Source organism: Oryx dammah, unplaced genomic scaffold (genome assembly GCF_014754425.2).
Source record: "Oryx dammah isolate SB20612 unplaced genomic scaffold, SCBI_Odam_1.1 HiC_scaffold_1, whole genome shotgun sequence".
NCBI lineage: Eukaryota > Metazoa > Chordata > Mammalia > Artiodactyla > Bovidae > Oryx > Oryx dammah.
The window spans coordinates 62,033,144-62,053,388 of NW_024070185.1; the positions used below are offsets into that span (position 1 = coordinate 62,033,144).

At 45.9% G+C, this 20,245-nt stretch overlaps 1 protein-coding gene across 1 annotated transcript; it reads left to right on the top strand.

The window, feature by feature from the left end:
* The first annotated feature begins 233 nt into the window (after positions 1–233).
* On the top strand, positions 234–18,277 carry NANS (N-acetylneuraminate synthase). Its single transcript, XM_040238736.1, has 6 exons — positions 234–501; positions 3,409–3,624; positions 12,570–12,669; positions 13,656–13,810; positions 16,032–16,298; positions 18,040–18,277. Exons 1-6 carry the CDS (start codon positions 370–372, stop codon positions 18,247–18,249), a joined length of 1,080 nt encoding a protein of 359 aa, XP_040094670.1. The 5' UTR covers positions 234–369; the 3' UTR covers positions 18,250–18,277.
* The last annotated feature ends 1,968 nt before the right edge of the window (positions 18,278–20,245 follow it).

The window sequence follows — 20,245 nt, forward strand, 5'->3', positions numbered from 1 at the left end:
CACCGTAGGGCGCATTCTCTTCACGCCCAAGGAAGCCAGCCTTCAACCTCCTAAGGGAAATGTTTGCTCACCGATGCACGCACCCTACGACCGTCAGAGGTTACGCTCGAGGCTGTAAGGCATACTCCAAGCTCCAGGCAAGGCTGCTGGACTTCCTCTTTCCGCTGCACCGCTCTCCTAGAGGGTGGCTCCGCCCCCTAATCTGATTGGCTGTCGGGAGCGAGGCCGTGCTTGGGGGTTGGCTGCCCGGCGGCCAAGGACTGACGTGGCGGGGCCGGTGTGTGGGTCCCGCTGGGCTGCGGACCTAACCCACCAAGGAGGTGGCGGAACCCTGACTGCGGGTGCAGCAGGGAAGCGTGAGCCGCCACCATGCCGCTGGAGCTGGAGCTGTGTCCTGGGCGCTGGGTGGGCGGGCAGCATCCATGTTTTATCATTGCCGAGATCGGCCAGAACCACCAGGGCGATCTGGACGTGGCCAAGCGCATGATCCGCATGGCTAAGGTGAGGGGGACAGTCTAGACAACTCGGGCACTAGCCCGGGGGCGGGGGGCGGGGTAGGGAAGGGCCTGGAGGAAGAGTGGCCTGGGCAGGGGTGGGGCGGGGCTGCGCAGAGCCCAAATCATCCTCGCTCTGCCTCTCGGTGCCCTGCATCCGGCCTGGCGTCCAGCTCTCCAGGTTCACTTCCAAATGTTTCGAATCCTGTTCATCTCTTTGCCACCCTCCTGATTTGTTTGCATTACTACAGTTGCCCGCTAACCCGACCTCTCTCGCCCCTTTCTGGTGGCAGAATGATCTTTCTGAAACACAGATTTGACGAGCCTTCAGTGGCTATGCGCTGCCCCTGTAGAGTCGAAACCCTTTAATAAAGTCTTCAAGATTTTAATGACCTGACCTCTTTCAGCCTATCATTTTTCAAATCTCTGACATTTTCTGCGACAGTGAATTACTTCAAGGAAGTTCCTGAAAGTTGCCGTTGTCTCTCTCATTCCTTGTAATTACTTCATAGAATTTTGAGAATAAAATAAAAATGTAAAGCTCTTAGTACAGTACTTGGCAAACAGGACTCGGTACACGTTAGCTATTAGTGATACGATGTTAATGAACGCTCATGCTCCCTCTTCTCTTGGATGCTTTCTCCACCTCCTCCTTTCAGAGTTGGCTTCCTGTAATTTTTCCCATGGGATTGCATTGTCAGTGTCTGCTTAAACTCTCTTTGTTAAACTGTGAGTGCTCTGAAGGGGGGGACCTGTCACATTCTTCATTGTAAACCCAGTCCCCAGCATAAGATCTGCACTGTGATTCCTTGGTTTAGAGGTAGTTCACTAAATCTTTTTTTTCCTTTCAGTTCTCTTCAGCCAGAGCTGTTCTGTCAGTCATAATTAGGTTTTCTTTTACTCTTTCAGGACTAACTCTGCTTTTATGGAACCCTATAGAATCATAAAGATACTTTATTTTGGGACTTCACTGGCAGTCCAGTGGTTAAGACTCTGCTTCTACTGTAGGGGATGTGGATTTGATCCCTGGTTGGAAAACTAAGATCCTGGGTGCCACGCGGGTGGGTGCCACGCGGCCAAAAAAAGAAATACTTTTATTTTAAATTTTTATTTATTTTTTCATTGAAGTATAATTGATTTGCAATAATATTAGTTTCAGGTATAGAACATAGTAATTCAATATTTTTATAGATTATACTCCTCCATTTAAAGTCATTGTAAAACAATAGTTGTATTTTCCTCTATTGTACAGTATATCCTTGTTGTTCGTTTATTTTATACATAGGAGATGGTACTTCTCAATCCCACACCCCTTTCTTGCCCATCACTCCTTCCCTCTCCCCACTGGTATCCATTTGTTTGTTCTCTAGATCTGTGAGTCTGTTTGAAACCTAAGTGTCGATCAACAAACGAATGGATAAAGATATAGTATGTATGCACAATGGAATATTATTCAGCCATAAAAAAGAATGATATTCTGTCATTTACAACGATGTGAATGGACCTGGAGGATATTATGCTTAGTGAAACAAGTCAGAGAAAAACAAATACTGTATGTTATCACTTATGGGTGAAATCTAAAAAGTAAAATACACTTTTAAAGAGTAACAATTGCTAACATTTTTTAATGCTTACTGGGTCAAGTGACTTAAATGCACCACCTAACTTTCAAATTTGATGCAAAGGGTGTGTTACACCTTGACTTATTTGGCAGTTTGTTTTTTTGCCAGTAGAGAAGCAATAAAAGCTTGAACAAAAAAACAAAAAGGTCACTTTCAGTCTAATGTTCTTTGAATTTCTTTCTAGCGTCAAGTTCTGACTGTGCCATTTTGTGGCTTTTCCAGGAGTGAAAGTGACGCTCTGAGCACAGATATTTCTGGAGCCCAGGTTTCCAGCAACGTGAGACCTGGGTGTCTACAGCAGTGTCAGTGAGCTGAGACTTGAGAGAGTTTTCCTTATCTTTCTACTGAGTGGTTTTAAAAAAAAACAATTTTGAGAGCTTGGAGGCTAACTGGCAATAAAATTATAGCTTTTATAGTCAGACAATCCAGCTTTTATATTATAGCTTCTGTTCAGTAAAGCTGGGGCATTTTAAAATTTTTTTGCTTGCCGTTGCCCCAGAACCTCTTGTTCAAACAAGATGCCATACAGAAACCACATGTGCAAAACAGCTAATGCCACCCCCATCAGGGGCTCCTCAGAAAGTTACAGGCCTTGGAGCTGTTCCACATGGCCATTTGTACAGATAGAGAAACTGAGGCCAGAGACAGGGAGTGGCTTATCCAGGAGAGTCAGAGTTAAGGCAGATTCTTTTCCCCCTAAATTCTGGTCCAGTGCTCATATCCTCTGCTGAGTTATACAACTTAAAATCTTGATTGTTTAATTAATTATTTTAAATATTATAATGTAAAGCAAAGTCCCTCCTGCTTTTTTTTTTTTTTAATTGCATTTTAAGAGGAAAAAACAGAGGGGAACCCCTATCCACAGCCTTTATTCTTCTTTTGAGACTTCCTTGCTTCTGTTTCTCTTCTTTGGGAGTTCTTAAGAACTCTGTCATTCGATGTTGGCATTTGTTTGTTTGTTAAATATTTGTTTATTTACTTATTTGGCTGCATCAGGTCGTAGTTGCTGAGCCTGAGTGATAGAGTGAGTGGTCTTAGTTGTGGCATGCAGGATCTTTTAGTTTTGAGGTATGCGGAATCTTTAGTTGCGGTATGTGGGATCTAGTTCCCTGACCGGGGATTGAACCCTGGTTCCTTGCATCTGGATCATGGAATCTTAGCCACTGGACTGGCAGGGAAGTCCCCTTGATGTTATTTTTAAAGATAATGGTTTAATAGCAGTTGCCCCAACATTTCTCTTCTCTCTGAGAGCCCGTGACCAAAAATTAAAGGAATCCTAATATGTGTTGCAGGAGTGTGGGGCCGATTGTGCCAAGTTCCAGAAGAGTGAGCTGGAGTATAAGTTTAATCGGAAAGCCTTGGAGAGGCCATACACCTCGAAGCATTCCTGGGGGAAGACATACGGGGAGCACAAACGCCATCTGGAGTTCAGCCATGCCCAGTACAAGGAGCTGCAGAGATATGCCGAGGAGGTTGGCATCTTCTTCACTGCCTCTGGAATGGATGAGGTGAGCCCTCTGCCATTTTAGCAGACCTAGGGGACAACAGGTGGCCTGGTGTCTCGGTGTCTTTGACTTCAAGCCTGCTGCAGGCCTTGCTCACTTTACACTGTTTTGTGTTTTCTGAGCTAGAGTTCCCCATAACGTTGACCAGGTAAATGTCCAACTAAACAGGAGGCCGGGGGGATTGGAGGCCCAGTGAGATTTGGAGGAAAGAGAACTATGGTTTTCAAAACAGGCTGTCTCTGGGAGTAGAGGGCAACCACCCTGGCAACCCAGAGCCCCTCAAGCCCCTGGGAGATCCCACTGGGCCAGTTTGCTCCCAGTGGCCTAGACTCAATCAGGAAACCACAGTCCTAATGGGGCAACACTGCTTCTTGCAGAAGGGAGTAGCTCCCAGGATGGCCACGCCCACAGCCTGGAAGAGTCCAGCTGGTGCCAGGTCTCAGGTTCCATCTGCTCTGTGACCTGCCTCAAGACTCCTTCATGGGCTCTTTTTTCAAATATAAAAAAATTTAGTTATAAAAATAATGTCACAGAAAGTTTAGAAAACAGGAAAAAAAGAAGAAAAACTGACTCATAATCTCTACACGGCAGCTCCTTGTACTTATTTCCTCCTGAACTTGTTTTATCTGCATATTTATTACCTGGTTGTTATATTGGTGAATGTTTAGTTCTGTGTTTGCTTCTTCTGGTTAATATTATACCACAGCTTTTACCCATATCCTGGTTTTCTTTCTCAGCTTTATTGAGCTATAATTGACATGTAACTCTCCATATCTTTTGCTGAAAGTTATTAATGGTGGTGTAGTATTTCTTTCGAGGATTTATAATATATGTGACCATTTCTTTATGTTTGAACATGAGGTTACTTTCAGCTTTTTGTGCTTTTAAATGATGCTGAGATGACCATCTTTCCGTGTTTTGAGTTTCCCTCGGATAACTTTGCAGAAACGGATCAGCAGACGAAACTTAACATTTTTAAGGCTTTTGGCTTGTGATTCTTTTAGTCAGCTAGGGTATTTGAAGAGACTCCAGTTCCTTCTATAGGCTTCTGACCTCTTGTGTTACTATTCCAACCCTAAGCTGTGTCTATAAATTAAGTCAAAAGAAGCATCAATCTAGTCTAGACCATTAGTAGCTTAAAAAAGGAGGGGAAGCAAAGAACCTAGATGTCTGGGAAACTTGACAAGTCCAGGCATCAGTTCCTTAGCCCAGATTCATTCTTTAATTGACAGCATTCATAAGCATGACATTCTTCAGATCTAGTTCATCTAATAATCATAATTTCCTACATCTGAATTCGATGTTATAGTTTATGAAGCATCTTCGCTTACAGTAACATATTTTATCCCTGCTCTGTCCCATTTTACAGATGAATAAACAGAGGCTCCAGGGGCTAGAAAGTCTATGCGATGTTGCACAGTTGGGAAATGGTTCTTGAGGGCAGATCTAACACCTTTCTGGGGTTCCCCAGCGGCCACCCGGGTGCCAGTCCAGGCATGTATGGCTTCCCAGAGCTCAGCAGAGCCTTTGGGCCTCCCCCTGTTCTTCACCGCCCTCCATGTTGGTGGCTGGAGAGTCCTGGACCCACGTTGCCCCCAGGACAAGGGGACAGATTTTTTCTTTTTTCTTTTTGGCCTCATCATGTGGCTTGCAGGATCTCATTTCCCACCAGGGACTGAACCTCAGCCAAGGCAGTGAAAGCGCCAAATTCTAATCGCTAGACTACCAGGGAATTCCCAGGGATAGATTTTTTTTTTAATAACAGCTTTATTGACACATCATACAATTCACTCAATTAATTCTGGAACATTTTTATCATCCCAAAAGGAAGCCCTATACCCGTTAGCAGTCATTCCTCAATTCCTTCAATTCTCCCAGCCCTAGGCAACTTCTAATCTGCTGTCTGTCTCTATAGATTTGCCTTTTCTGGACATTGTATATAAAAAGAATCAGGCAGTATGTGGTTCTTTGGGTATATATATATGTTTTTATGGTAACTCGGTGTTTAACTTCTTTGAGGAACTGCCAGACATTTTGAAAGTGGCTGTACCATTTTACATTCCACCAGCAGTGTATGAGGTTTTTGCCTCTCATTTCTGGTAAGTCCGGGTGGAGGTTTTGTACCTTTGTGCTTCTGTGTCTTCAGCTGAACTCACCTCGCAGGCTTGTCATGAGGATTAAATATGATCACCCGCAGAAGGCGCAGCACACAGCCAGTGCTCAACGACATTAGTTACAGTTGAGGAAGCAGCCCGGGCTGAGGGTCAGGAAATCCAGGTCCTTGCCCTGCTCTGCTGAGTTCATCTCCATGCGAGCTTTTCGAGTCACTTCCCCGCTCTGGGGCCTCCATTTCCCTTCACGTGTGAAGACGCTGCCCTCCAAAGGCTCTCCCTGCTCCTTTGTCCTCTGGCAGGGTCACTAAGGTGACTTGGACCTGGAATGCGGACTTTCCTGTTCAGACTGTTTCCAGACACCTGAGCTCCCGGATGTGGGCTCTGAAGGGAGTGCCTGGCGTCTGCTTGCAGCTGGGCAGCCACTGCTCAGGAAGTTACTTCTTTAGGTCTTTCGCCCCCAGGTGGCTTTGAGGTTAAGAGTCAGGAGCGCACAGGGGAAGGAGAGGAGTCTGGGTGTTGGTGGCTGCCTGGTTTCCCAGGAAGCAGTTTGGTGTGTAAATTTGAGCTCTGCAGCCGCACTCAGGTGCTGACACTGACTCTTGCTCTGTGAGCTAGGGCTGGTCACATAATCTTTGGGCCACAGGTGTCCCTCTGTGACAATGAGGTAATCAAGATGCCCACCCCACAGCTGCAGTGAGGACCTGGTGAGATGAACCTGGGGGCTTGCAAGATTTGTACCCACTGACTGACAGCTGTTCTGTTGCTTAGAATCCTTTTCTCTGCTTCACACTTAACGGGACAGGGAGTCTTCTCTGTCTTAGGAATGCCATTTGCTCCCCACTGGTGTCCTGACAGACCAAGGCACAGGCAGCAAGGAGAAATGCATTCCTTTTTTTTTTAGATTTACTCATTTATTTTTGCTGTGCTGGGTCTTTGTGGACGTGCATGGGCTTTCTCTGGTTGCAGAAAGCAGGGGCTGCTCTTCCGTGCAGTGCGAGGGTTTCCCATCGCGGCGTTCTTAGGAGCCTTTGCAAGAGTGCCATTTGCTTTGCCCGCCAGGTGTCTTTTTGCTGAACCAGCCAAGTCCTGTCTGCCCGGCTGTTCGAGGTGGGTTGGTCGCTTGTTCCGTGTTTGTCTAGCAAGCAGCTCTGAGAATTCACCCCCCGCCCCGACTTCCTCTGCACAGTAGGCATGTACTGAGTGCCAGCTTTCTCCACTGTGTGTGCTCTCCTAGGGCGTTCTCTGTGTGCTGAGGAAAGGTTAAGGCCTGGTGGAACTTTATGAAGACCAAGAAAATACCAGGGCACCTGGTCAGAAGCTGCACAAAGGCCTGTGGAACTCGACTGAAGTGAGCAGAGTGCCTTTGGTCGAAATGGAGTTTTGTTGAGAAAGCAAATGGGAGCCATGACGTAGAGGCGGCCTCTGGAGGACCCATTCCAACAGAGCCACCCTTCCCTCCTCGTGCCTGCCTCCACAGTGCCTGCCCTCATTCCTCCAACACCTCTGCTCCAGGGCACCCCCTGCCTGTGTTGTGGTATACTCTGACTGGGCTGAAGGCAGGCCAGGCCTTTTTGGCTCCATGCTTCCCCGCCCTCCATCCTTTCCTCAGCCTGGGCAAGCCCTCCAGCACCTGTTCTCCCAGCTCATTGTCATAGATCTGGAAATCAAGGGGAGTGGAAGCAGCTTTAGAAAAACCTCATCTCCACTCCTGTCTTTTCTGTTACCCCTTAGATCAGCAGGCTCCCAAATTTCTCATGGGATACATTGTGGAAAGGGGGTTCCTCATTAATTCATTAATTTAGAGTCAAAGTCCCTTCCCCAAATAAACAAGGGTTCTGTGCTGAACACGTGTGGGAAACACTAGGAGTGAAACACCTAGAGGAGTGTATTCACTAGGACCCTCCAAGGTGAGGTCTTACAGTGCAGTATTTCACCCAGACCAGTTTGCTGGTAGGACCCTTTGCTCTGTGTGTAACCCCTGGATGCCTAGGGAGGGCCATACTCGATTGAGTTCCTTTCAGACAGGTTCAGAAAGCCTTTGTGATGTGGGGCAGAGGAGAGGAGAAGTTATGAGGCTGCCTGGCTGTGTTGTATCGATATCCCGTAGATGGAAGGGGGACTGAAAGCAGCATAGGCAGAGGAAGCCAGGAAGTCCACAGAGAGCAAAGCAGCCACTGGCGCTGACCCAGCCTTACGGAGCCTGGGCCCAGTAATACTGCCTCAGGATGGAAGGTGAGCATCATCCAGATAACTACTGAAACTGGCACCCTTTGCAGAAATTAATCCAAAATGGTAGTTTTCTAAGTGGCCACTAGGTGGGGCTGGCTCCCTAGGAAGGTTGCAAGAAACCAGCTGCACCTTTCTCTGCCAATAAAAATTGACCCCTTTGCTCGCTTCAAAATTATAGAGCTCCATGCATATTTTCCTGGAGAAGGAAATGGCAACCCACTCCAGTATTTTTGCCTGGAAAATCCCATGGACAGAGGAGCCTGGCAGGCTACAGCCCACGGGGTCGCAAAGAGTCGGACACAACTGAGTGACTTCACTTTATATAGATTTTACAATCAGCATAGGTAAGCTTTTGCAAAGCATTTTTCCTACGTTTGGCCCCTCCTTGCCCCTACGTGCCCTGCGCCTCTGCTGATTGGACTCATCCATCTCTTTATGCCCCTGGGGACTCTGATCATGAGCCATGCTCTCACAAAGTGGAGCATTAGAGATGAAATTCTGCATAGGATTTTCCTCTTAAAATAGAAAATACTCTCTTCATCTGCCAGATAGAGTGGGGAAGGTGGGGACACTAGACTTCACTCAATAAATATGTTTATTTATGATCCTCTACATAGAAAACACTAAAGACTCTACCAGAAAATTACTAGAGCTAATTAATGAATATAGTAAAGTTGCAGGATATAAAATCAACACACAGAAATCCCTTGCATTCGTATACACTAATAATGAGAAAGTAGAAGAAGAAATTAAGGAAACAATTCCATTTACCTTTGCAACAAAAAGAATAAAATACTTAGGAATATATCTACCTAAAGAAACTAAAGACCTATATACAGAAAACTTTAAAACACTGATGAAAGAAATCAAAGAGGACACTAATAGTTGGAGAAATATACCATGCTCATGGATTGGAAGAATCAATATAGTGAAAATGAGTATATTACCCAAAGCAATTTACAAATTCAATGCAATCCCTATCAAGATACCGGCGATATTTTTCACAGAACTAGAACAAATAATTTCAAGATTTGTATGGAAATACAAAAAACCACGAATAGCCAAAGCAATCTTGAGAAAGAAGGATGGAACTGGAGGAATCAATTTGCCTGACTTCAGGCTCTACTACAAAGCCACAGTCATCAAGACAGTATGGTATTGGCACAAAGACAGACATATAGATCAATGGAACAAAATAGAAAGCCCAGAGATAAATCCACATACATATGGACACCTTATCTTTGACAAAGGAGGCAAGAAAATACAATGGAGTAAAGACAATCTCTTTAACAAGTGGTGCTGGGAAACTGGTCAACCACTTGTAAAAGAATGAAGCTAGATCACTTTCTAACACCGCACACAAAGATAAACTCAAAATGGATTAAAGATCTAAATGTAAGACCAGAAACTATAAAACTCTTAGAGGAGAACATAGGCAAAACACTCTCTGACATAAACCACAGCAGGATCCTCTATGATCCACCTCCCAGAATTCTGGAAATAAAAGCAAAAATAAACAAATGGGATCTAATTAAAATTAAAAGCTTCTGCACAACAAAGGAAAACATAAGCAAAGTGAAAAGACAGCCTTCTGAATGGGAGAAAATAATAGCAAATGAAGCAACTGACAAACAACTAATCTCAAAAATATACAAGCAACTCCTGCAGCTCAATTCCAGAAAAATAAACGACCCAATCAAAAAATGGGCCAAAGAACTAAATAGACATTTCTCCAAAGAAGACATACGGATGGCCAACAAACACATGAAAAGATGCTCAACATCACTCATTATTAGAGAAATGCAAATCAAAACCACAATGAGGTACCACTTCACACCAGTCAGAATGTCTGCAATCCAAAAATCTGCAAGCAATAAATGCTGGAGAGGGTGTGGAGAGAAGGGAACCCTCCTACACTGTTGGTGGGAATGCAAACTAGTACAGCCACTATGGAGAACAGTGTGGAGATTCCTTAAAAAATTGCAAATAGAAATGCCTTATGACCCAGCAATCCCACTGTTGGGCATACACACAGAGGAAACCAGAATTGAAAGAAACACATGTACCCCAATGTTCATCGCAGCACTGTTTATAATAGCCAGGACATGGAAACAACCTAGATGTCCATCAGTAGATGAATGGATAAGAAAGCTGTGGTACATATACACAATGGAGTATTACTCAGCCATTAAAAAGAATACATTTGAATCAGTTCTGATGAGATGGATGAAACTGGAGCCGATTATACAGAGTGAAGTGAGCCAGAAAGAAAAACACCAATACAGTATACTAACACATATATATGGAATTTAGGAAGATGGCAATGATGACCCTGTATGCAGGACAGCAAAAAAGACACAGATGTGTATAGCGGACTTTTGGACTCAGAGGGAGAGGGAGAGGGTGTGATGATTTGGGAGAATGGCATTGAAACATGTATAATAACATGTAAGAATCGAAATGCCAGTCTATGTCTGATGCAGGATATGACACGCTTGGGGCTGACGTGCGGGGATGACCCAGAGAGATGTTGTGGGGAGGGGGGTGGGAGGGAGGTTCATGTTTGGGAACGCATGTACACCTGTGGTGGATTCATGTCAATCTATGCCAAAACCAATACAGAATTGTAAAGTAAAAATTAAAAATAAATAAATTAATTTAAAAAAAATGCTTTTCAGTTTCATCTTAGGGTTGGTTAATAGTATGAGAGACAACATACACAGGAGAGAATGACATAGAAAACTGTGGAAGGGAAGCGAGAGACAAGGAAGACATAAAGCAGAGGGGAGGGGGAGGCGGCGGCTTAGCACCTTGGAGGTGAGTGGTGCTTTGGCCATCCTGAAAGGTGTCTCCTAGACTGAGGAGAGTGCCATCTGCCTTTGGCCTGTTCACTGGCTGGTTAGTCACTGTATGTCTCTCCAGCAGCTCTGTTGCTGCTAAGTCACTTCAGTCGTGTCCGACTCTGTGCGACCCCATAGACGGCAACCCACCAGGCTCCCCCATCCCTGGGATTCTCCAGGCAAGAACGCTGGAGTGGGTTTCCATTTCCTTCTCCAATGCATGAAAGTGAAAAGTGAAAGTGAAGTCGCTCAATCATGTCGAACTCTTTGTGACCCCATGGACTGCAGCCTACCAGGCTCCTCCGTCCATGGGATTCCCCAGGCAAGAGCACTGGAGTGGGTTGCCATTGCTAGCAGCTCTAACCCCTACTTACTAGAGGAAAGTGATTCTCTGAGTGAGGAAAGTGATTCTCTGAGTGAGGCCAGTGATTAGAGTAGCTCATCATCTGCTGGGAAGATGGGAGAAAGCTCAGGCAGTACTGGTTTGATTCAGAGAACTTGGTGGCAAGAACTTCCCTGGTGGTCCAGTGGTTAAGACTCACCACTTCCAATGTAGGGAGCACCAGTTTGATTCAATCCCTTGCTTGGGAACTAAGATCCCACGTGCTGCATGGTAAGGCCAAGAAAAGAAAAGAAGTAAAAACATAAAGAACCTGCTGGCAGAGTGACCTCATACTGTTCCTTACCACCCCTGAACCCTTTGGATTTCCATGCCAGTAACCTTGCTCCTTGCTAATCTAAATATGTTTCACAGAGCAGTAACAGTGGTATTACTGAGGAGCTTACAAGAAATGCAGACTCTTAGGCCCCACTCTAGATCAACAGAATCAGAACTTGTATTTCATTCGTCCAAGATCCATGGCGGGTTCGTGTACCTGTATTAAAGTGTGAGAAGCGCCGACCTAGCTAACTTCCAAACTTACTTCTGAGACTTGGCCAGCATTTTAAGATAGATGGAACTTAGATACTGGGAAATAGTCCAAGGCATTGACTCTCCCTACTTCTGATTTTCAACTTCAATTAAAACAAAATTGTAATGAAAAGTGCTTTGGGAAGTTTTGGTAATTGTACAGCAAATTGAGATTTTACTCTTAAAATTTGTGGTCCACTAATTCCTTCAGCAGGCATTTGCTGACATTTGCCAACTTCCTGAGGGTTATTGATGAATCCCAGATAAGGATGGTGAAGGGCCCTAGAGAGGTAGCCTCAAACAGTCAGATTGGTTTTTTTCTGTGGGCAGCATAATTTGAGGTCTGAAAAAGGGCTTGAGCTTGATGAACCCTGCCAGCTGTGCATCATGCGTCAGGGCTGGGCCATGAAACACTTCATTTCTTCTACTCTTGGCAAGGATTGAAATGGCCTCTTTTCCTGGCTGTTTGGTCCTGAGGCAAGGATAAGGCCTTTGAGGGACACTCACTTTCTCAGTGCCTACTTGTCTGAGTCAAGATTAGGTCATGACCCTTTCTTGTGTGTTCACTGGGCCCCAGGCCACCAGGGAAGGACGGTCTGGCCAGGGGTCTGATTCTTTCCCAGATTCTCATAGACAGTGTGCGCCAGGGCGCAGTCTTTGTTGGATGAGTGGATGGGTGGCTATGAGTGAAGGAATGTCTAAATTTGAATGAAATGACTGATAACGAATCTGTGTCTGCTTTCAAGTTGCTGGGCAAGAGAAGGGGTGTTTCTATTTGTAGGTGGCTCCTCGCCTGTCTTGAGGACGGTGATTTTGAACCGTGGTGAATGTGAGCTCCCCTTTTGATTTCTGTAGATGGCAGTTGAGTTTCTGCATGAACTGAATGTTCCCTTTTTCAAAGTTGGATCTGGGGACACCAACAATTTCCCGTATCTGGAAAAGACAGCCAAGAAAGGTGAGTGTTTAATTTTCGCCATACAATCTGAGTCCAGACTTTTTGTGTTTTTACATCATTGGTAATAACCCACTAAAGGAGTCTCCTGAAGACATATTTTCCAATCAGCATATACTCCCACTTTTTCATGTGCTGAGTTGAAAGAAATTAAAGATATAAGTTTTTATAGAAATTTTTAAAGATTTCTTTTTTTGATGTGGACCATTAAAAAAAAATCTTTATTGAATTTGTTGCAGCATTGTTTCTTTTTTATGTTTCAGTTTTTGGGCCATGAGGCATGTGGGATCTTACCTCCTTGACCAGAGATTGAACCCATACCCCCTGCATAGGAAGGCGAAATCTTAAGCCCTGGACCACTAGGGAAGTCCTCATAAGAATTTTAAAATGAAAATTATTTTTAATTTCTAATAAAATATTTATATAAAATGAAGGATATGACAGTATAAGTAAAACTCCTTAGAGGCAGCTCTGACTTTAAGACGTACTCTCTAGGTATATTAGAACATCCAGCCTCTGCACATCAGAGCTTGTACAGTGGTTCTACAACATGAGTAATCTCATATGGTCCTCATGTCAGTACCGGGACTGAAGCAGGTCATATGATGCTGATGCTTTCTACTTACCTCATAGCCAAAAATCTGAGACCACACAGGCAGGACTTGGCAGCTCAAGGCCTCACCCTCTTGAATCTGGGGCATGCTCACCCTACCACGCTGTGCAACCTCTTAATACAGTGAGATGCTCATCTTTCTCTAAGGAGTGTCAGATTCCTCTTAATTTGGCTCACTTTGCTGCACAATAATGTTGTGGGGTTAAAGGGAGTCTATGTTTCCTATGGTTGAGGACAGAAACCCACCAACCTCACCTGTGTTCCCCCACTGTGTAAGAGTTGTTTGAATGATGAGACCAACAGCAGGGGTGTGTTTAAGGGAGAGTTAGAACCCCTGAAAATAAAGTGATGATGGTACTGGTGTTGGGTCCCTCAGGCCGCCCAATGGTGATCTCTAGTGGGATGCAGTCCATGGATACCATGAAGCAAGTCTATCAGATTGTGAAGCCCCTCAACCCCAACTTCTGCTTCCTCCAGTGCACCAGTGCCTACCCGCTCCAGCCTGAGGACGTCAACCTGCGTGTCATCTCGGTGAGCACAAGGGAGGGCCCTTGTCTGACTGGGTCATTGGCTGTGGGAAAGATGCAGCCAAAATTTTAGCCAGCCTTGACATGCTTTGTAATTGGGACATCCTCCAGCGTCCTGGCCTGGAGAATTCCGTGGACTGTATAGTCCATGGGCTCACAAACAGTTGGACACGACTGAGCGACTTACCCTTTCACTTGACAGTCTTGCTGTTCCAGAATCAAATCAGAACCAACTATGGCGTTAAGCAGTCAGATACATTCTAAAGATTATAAATTAAATTTTAACACCAATCTTAATTTCTCTCATTATAAAATTTAAGGCGGAGTCTTTCGGGTTTTATTTGTTTTTTGTCGTTTTAAGGTGGAGTCTTTGTAATCGGCCATATACATTTTCTTTACCTGTGTGTATTGGTCATCAGGGGTCCCTTTTCTGTGAATTGCTGGCTTTTATCTTTTCTTAGTGAGTTATGGATTTGTTTTTGTAAAATATACATAAAATTTGCCGTCTTAGCCATTTTTTGGTGTCTAGTTCAGGGGCACTAAGTACGTTCACATTGTTATGCTACCGTTGCTATGTCCATCTGAAGCACTTTTTCTCGTCTGAGTCATATCATATTCTATACTCATCAACACTGAGTGCCATCCCCCCGCCCCGCCAGCCCCTGGCAGCTGTCATTTTATTTTCTGTCTCTATGAACATGACTACTCCAAGTTTCTCAAACAAATGGAGTCATACAGTATTTCTCCTTCTGTGTCCATCTGCTTTCACTTAGCGTAACGTCGTCAAGGCTCATCCATGTTGTAGCATGTATTAGCATCTCATTCCTTTTTAAGGCTGAATATTTCATTGTATGTGTATACCACTTATGGTTTTTCTATTCATCTGTTGAGGGGCATCTGGGATGGTTCCACCTTTTGGCTATTGTGAATAATGCTGATATGAATGTTGGTGAGCAAATATTCATTTTTCTTCATATTGAATTGTAGGAGACCTTCTTGAAACTTCTGGTTTTTCCTGTTCTGTTATTTACCAGCTCTCTGATATTTTAAGTACAGTATTTGACATTCTGAGGTTTTCTCCCCCTGATTATGTAAGCTCTTATACATTTTTCTAGAGTCTTTCCTATGTAACTCTTTAAAAAGTAATCTTTTTTGGAAATGACATGGCTGTCTTTTTAATTAAAGTTTTAGTCCCTCCCAGTTTTGTAGTCTTTTCTCCATTGCTCGCTCATCTCTAAATCATATTATTTTTAAAATTAAAACATGATTTAAGAAAAAAAACTCAGCCCTGACGTATATAACATAGAAAGTGAACATCGTCTATAATCCCATCCCACAGAGATTACCATAATTGACAATTTAGTGTGTATGATGCCAAATATTTTCCTCAGTTTTCTTCCTTTGTAAAGCGTGGTCCTGTATCCCTTCCACCGTCCCCACCCCCACCCCTCACCTCCCTGGTATGCTCATGTCCTTTATCCTGAGAGCAGGCCATGATCAGAGTTAAACTGCCAGCCTGCCCCCAACCCCTACCAGCCCAGCCCACCCCATCACGGCAGGGTGAGTACTCTGACCTACAACCTGCACTTCCTTGTCCATCACACACTCTTAACCCTGGTTTCTGAGGCCTCTGCCACTCAGCCATCCTAACCTTCTATTAACTCCCATCTGGGTCTTTCTGCTGTACTTAAGCCTTCTGGTCGCCCTCCCTGACAAGGCTCACTCGACTTAGCATGTCTTTTGTTGCATCCAGTGAATTATAGATAACCAATTAATTAATTATTTAACATTTCCACCGAAGGATTGAGATTGGGCTGTTTGTATTATTGATGGTGATGTTTGTGCATATGGCACGTTTGCTTTCAGTAGCTCAGCCTAATTAAATGTGACAGATGCTTTCTGAGTGAGTTTAGGCATTCGGTTATAATTCTGGTGTTATTCCTGGTGGTTTGCACAGTGTGACACATTCTTCTGACGTGTTCCTGATAAGAGCAGCCATTAGTTTTGAGCCTTCACAGTGTGCTGAGTGCCCTCCACGTGCTCACAGCAGCTCCCACCAGCTACCGTCATCCCCAGAAGGAGAGGCTCCAAGAGCCTCAGAGACTTCCTGGAGCATCACAGATAGTGAGCGGCTGAATGGGACCTCAGATCCATCAGCCTGACTCTGGACTGTATGTGGAAAGCACTACACTATTTAACTTTCTTTTCCTTTTTCTATTTTAAAGGAATACCAGAAGCTCTTTCCTGACATCCCCATAGGGTATTCTGGGCATGAAACTGGCATAGCGATATCTGTGGCTGCAGTGGCTCTGGGGGCCAAGGTCTTGGAGCGTCACATAACTTTGGACAAGACCTGGAAAGGGAGTGACCACTCGGCCTCGCTGGAGCCTGGAGAGCTGGCCGAGCTGGTGCGGTCCGTGCGCCTCGTGGAGAGGGCGCTGGGCTCCCCGACCAAGCAGCTGCTGCCCTGTGAGATGGCCTGCAACGAGAAGGTGGGTTCTCCTGGCCTGCCAGGTGCCAGTGTTGAGAGGAGCCATTTGGACTTACCTGAGAGGTAGTGGGAACCAGCCCTACCTGGGTGGGGTGATGCAGAGATGTTGCTGTGAGCCCCTGAGGTTTGTGGAGTTCATGTTAGCAGCAGGAGGAACTTTTTGAAGGAACTTTAGCTGTTCCTCTGGTTCCCTGGCATCATATTATGGTTTTCCATTAAGCCTGTGGCCCCAGCATTGAAGACCCCGCTGGTGTCTGGGGCCTCATGAGGCATGCGGAGAGGTAGAGTCTGGGGTCCACGTTGTAGGTAATCCTAGAGGCACGTTCAGGTGGAGGGATTCCATGAGGCAGGGGGAGGAGGGCTGTGATAAGTCAAGGAATCCCTAAGCACCGGGAGACACTGGAAGCATGTGACAAGGGTTCTCACAGGCTTGCTGGGGGATGACGATGGGGGGGGGGGCAGCAAACTCTGCCTGGCACAGGGGCCATCAGGCCTTCCTGGAAGATATGGCCTAGACCTGGCTCAGCCTCTGTGTTGGGGCTGCCAGGGGAGCAGGCACTCACTCCTCTGATGCTGCAGGCTGTTTGGGCCGAAGCCAAGTTGCCACACCAGGCCTGCTCCAGGAGGGTTGTCTTTTATTCCAGTGGGGCCTACTTGCTGCTCTCAAAGATGTATATACACTGGAAAATTAAAATAACAGTAAAAAGAAACTAACTGCCTTATAGAATAGAGGAGAAAGCTGGCTCAGAAACTGGAATGAGAGTTTCAGCAGCTGAGCAATGAATTTGGTTCTGAGCGTCCTGGCTCTGTGGGTAGACAGTGAGACACCACAAGACGCAACATCTGATAATCATCTGCCAACAAGACCTTTGTCCTGACATAAATTCCAGAATGGATTCCTTGGCCCTCACCTGGAAGATGCAGAGTTAGATAATTTGTGGAACAGCATTTATAGACCAGACCTTAGAACTGCTGGTTCTGAGCTCCAGGTCTCCTTAATTCCCCTCGCTGCCCAGCCTGTCTGCCCCTTCCATGCTTGTGAGCCCTCCGTATTCCTGTTGTACTGAACGAGGAGGCCGTAAGGTTTGTGTCTGTTGAGCCACGGGCCAGGGGTCAGGGATCCCAGGTTCTCCTCCAGGCTCCTTGCAACCTTGGCTAGCTTACCCGCCCTCCATACACCTCCGTTTCCATGTGTTTAAAATGTGATACTGAGAGCTCTCTCCACGCCTCGCTCCGACTCCAGCGCGCTCTGTGCAGGAAACTGCGCCCAAGCCCTGGGGCGCCAAAAAAAAAATAAATAAATAAAATAAAATGTGATACTGAGCTGGATGATGACAAAAATAATCACCATTTTTATTTACCAAGCCTGTGTTCCAGGTAGATTACGGGCATTATCATCACTAATCCTTACAGTTCTCCGACAGGATAGAGGCACTGATATTTCCCATTTTACAGAGACTCTCAGCCTCGCCTTGTCCCCAGCTGCCTGGGATTTGGGTCTTGCTCTCTTTGGCTACATAACCTGAGTCCTTTATTGTAAAGGCCACCCCTCTGAGTCTGAGTCCACCCCGCACTGGCCAAGACTGCTGTGTGTGAGCTATTGTTCTAGGCACCGAAGGGGAAAACAGACTCCCTGCTTTCCCAGTACCTTGGGTGAGAAAACTGATCAGGGACCCTGGGGATAAAACAACATGCGCTAGTTATTTGTGTGGCTGGCACTGAATCTTAAATTTTATCCACAGCTGGGCAAGTCTGTGGTGGCCAAAGTAAGAATTCCAGAAGGCAGCATTCTGACACTGGACATGCTCACTGTGAAGGTGGGTGAGCCCAAAGGTTACCCTCCTGAAGACATCTTTAGCCTGGTGGGCAAGAAGGTCCTGGTCACTGTGGAAGAAGACGACACCATCATGGAAGAATTGGTAGAGAATCATGGGAAAAAAATCAGATCTTAAAATAAAGTGCCATTCTCTGAATTCTGAATTGCCTTGCTGGTACCATCAGGTGCATTTGAGTGAGGTGGGGCAGGACTGCTGGTATCTGGGGATCCCAAGACACCAGACATTTTGGGGCTACGCCTGGGGTCAAGCCCGTTGGAGGGATACAAAGAGCAAATATAGGCAGCCTCTGCCTCAGGTTGGAGAAGGCAATGGCACCCCACTCCAGTACTCTTGCCTGGAAAATCCCATGGACAGGGGAGCCTGGTAGCCTGCAGTCCATGGGGTCGCTAAGAGTCGGACACGACTAAGCGACTTCACTTTCCCTTTTCACTTTCACGCATTGGAGAAGGAAATGCCGACCCACTCCAGTGTTCTTGCCTGGAGAATCCCAGGGACGGCGGAGCCTGATGGGCTGCTGTCTATGGGGTCGCACAGAGTCGGACACGACTGAAGCGACTTAGCAGCAGCAGCAGCAGCAGCCTCAGGCTGGCTGGCCCAGAAGGGGCAGTGGGCTCAGAAGCATCTCATCATTGCCCATTGCAGTGCAGAGGGGTGAACGCTAGCTGTATGGGCCCTTCCTTTCAGCCTGCCTTTTTCTGGCCTGCAAAGCCAACCCTAATGACCCCAAATGTCCCTTCCTTCTGGCTTTCTCCCCTTATCTCCTGCCTGCCCTGGGGTTGAATCCAATTAGCTGTATAGTGATCACTTGGCATTAGAGAAGAGGGGGTTGGTCAGTGTCTTACAGGCAGAGGAGTGAGCAAAGAGAGGGAAATGGCATTTATTCCTTCTTTCAACAAGTGTGGAGGGCTTGCCACGTGCCAGGCCCTGCTCTGTGGCCTGAGGAGGTAGGACTTCCGTTCTGATGGGGATGAATGCCTCATAAACCAGGAGCACGGGAAGTAAACCACAGTGTGTTAGAAGGTGACATGTGCAGTGAGGCATGTGGGGCTTGGTGTGTTTGCAGCTTCTGGTGACTTGTTTGTATGCCAGTGATGCTAAAATCAGCCTTCCCATGCTCTGCAGTGAAATTACACCCAGCTAACAAAATAGCCTCACTGCCGGACTTCCTTGAACTACAGCATGAACCTTTCACAGACATTCCGTATCATATTCCTCTTTGTTCTTTTGAACCAACACTGAGATTATTTTCAGATTCTTAATCTTTGTTCCTATTTATTTGACCTGGTTACTGTAATTAGTGTTTCAGAGTGTCTTGGAGTCTCTCTTCAGATGTGTCAATTTGCCTTCTGAAGATTCTTTACTCGTGAAGATAGGGCCTCCCTCTCCTGTGGGTCCCAAAAAAGTTTCTGGAAAGGCACCTACCTGCGTTTGTATGTGTGGGTGGGGTGGGGTGGGACTCTGGGGTCATACGAGAATCCATAAATTGAGGTGCTAAGAGCTAGTGTTACAGTACCCATTTCTGGCTGCTGTTTACTCCTTTCACTTCTCCCTATAAACAATCATGAGTAGAAAATCAAATTTTCTGATTCCATAACCTTTTTTTCTACAAGAGTAGAGATGACATTAAACTAAATATCTGAGACTTCCTAGTAAGAGACTTGGTATGGCAGCAGACGGATGTGTTCCAGGGCCTGGAAACAGGATATGGGTCTGAAAGGAAAGGAGGGAAGAGCCTCTCTGGGGCTCCAGCTGAGAATGTGCAGCAGGCGTTCTCTGGGCAGCTACCTCCAGGTCCTGTCAGACTGGAATGTTAGCTCCCAGGCTGCTCTGCAGACCTCAGAGGGCAGAAGCCAGGGAGCCTCACACTTTGAAGAGCAACTGAGGGCATAGGTCTTTGGGTAACATGCTGGAGAGCAGGAGGGCCATTACCTAGAAGATGCTTTCCACTGACACATAGAGAAAATGGCAGCCTGTGTATGATGCGTGTGGGTAAAGTATGGGGCTGCCTGCACACTCTGCCAGGAGGGTTGGCCACCTCACGCTGTGCCAGGCCCTGAGGTCAGGAGGATGTATATCTGGGCACAGCTCTGGTTCATTTGCATGTTCCCAA

Excerpts from the sequence above, each read along its gene's own strand:
- NANS (XM_040238736.1), top strand. The coding sequence starts at position 370 with ATGCCGCTGGAGCTGGAGCTGTGTCCTGGGCGCTGGGTGGGCGGGCAG. Across the intron at positions 502-3,408 it reads GCATGATCCGCATGGCTAAG|GAGTGTGGGGCCGATTGTGC; the intron begins GTGAGGGGGACA and ends TATGTGTTGCAG. Across the intron at positions 16,299-18,039 it reads AGATGGCCTGCAACGAGAAG|CTGGGCAAGTCTGTGGTGGC; the intron begins GTGGGTTCTCCT and ends TTTTATCCACAG.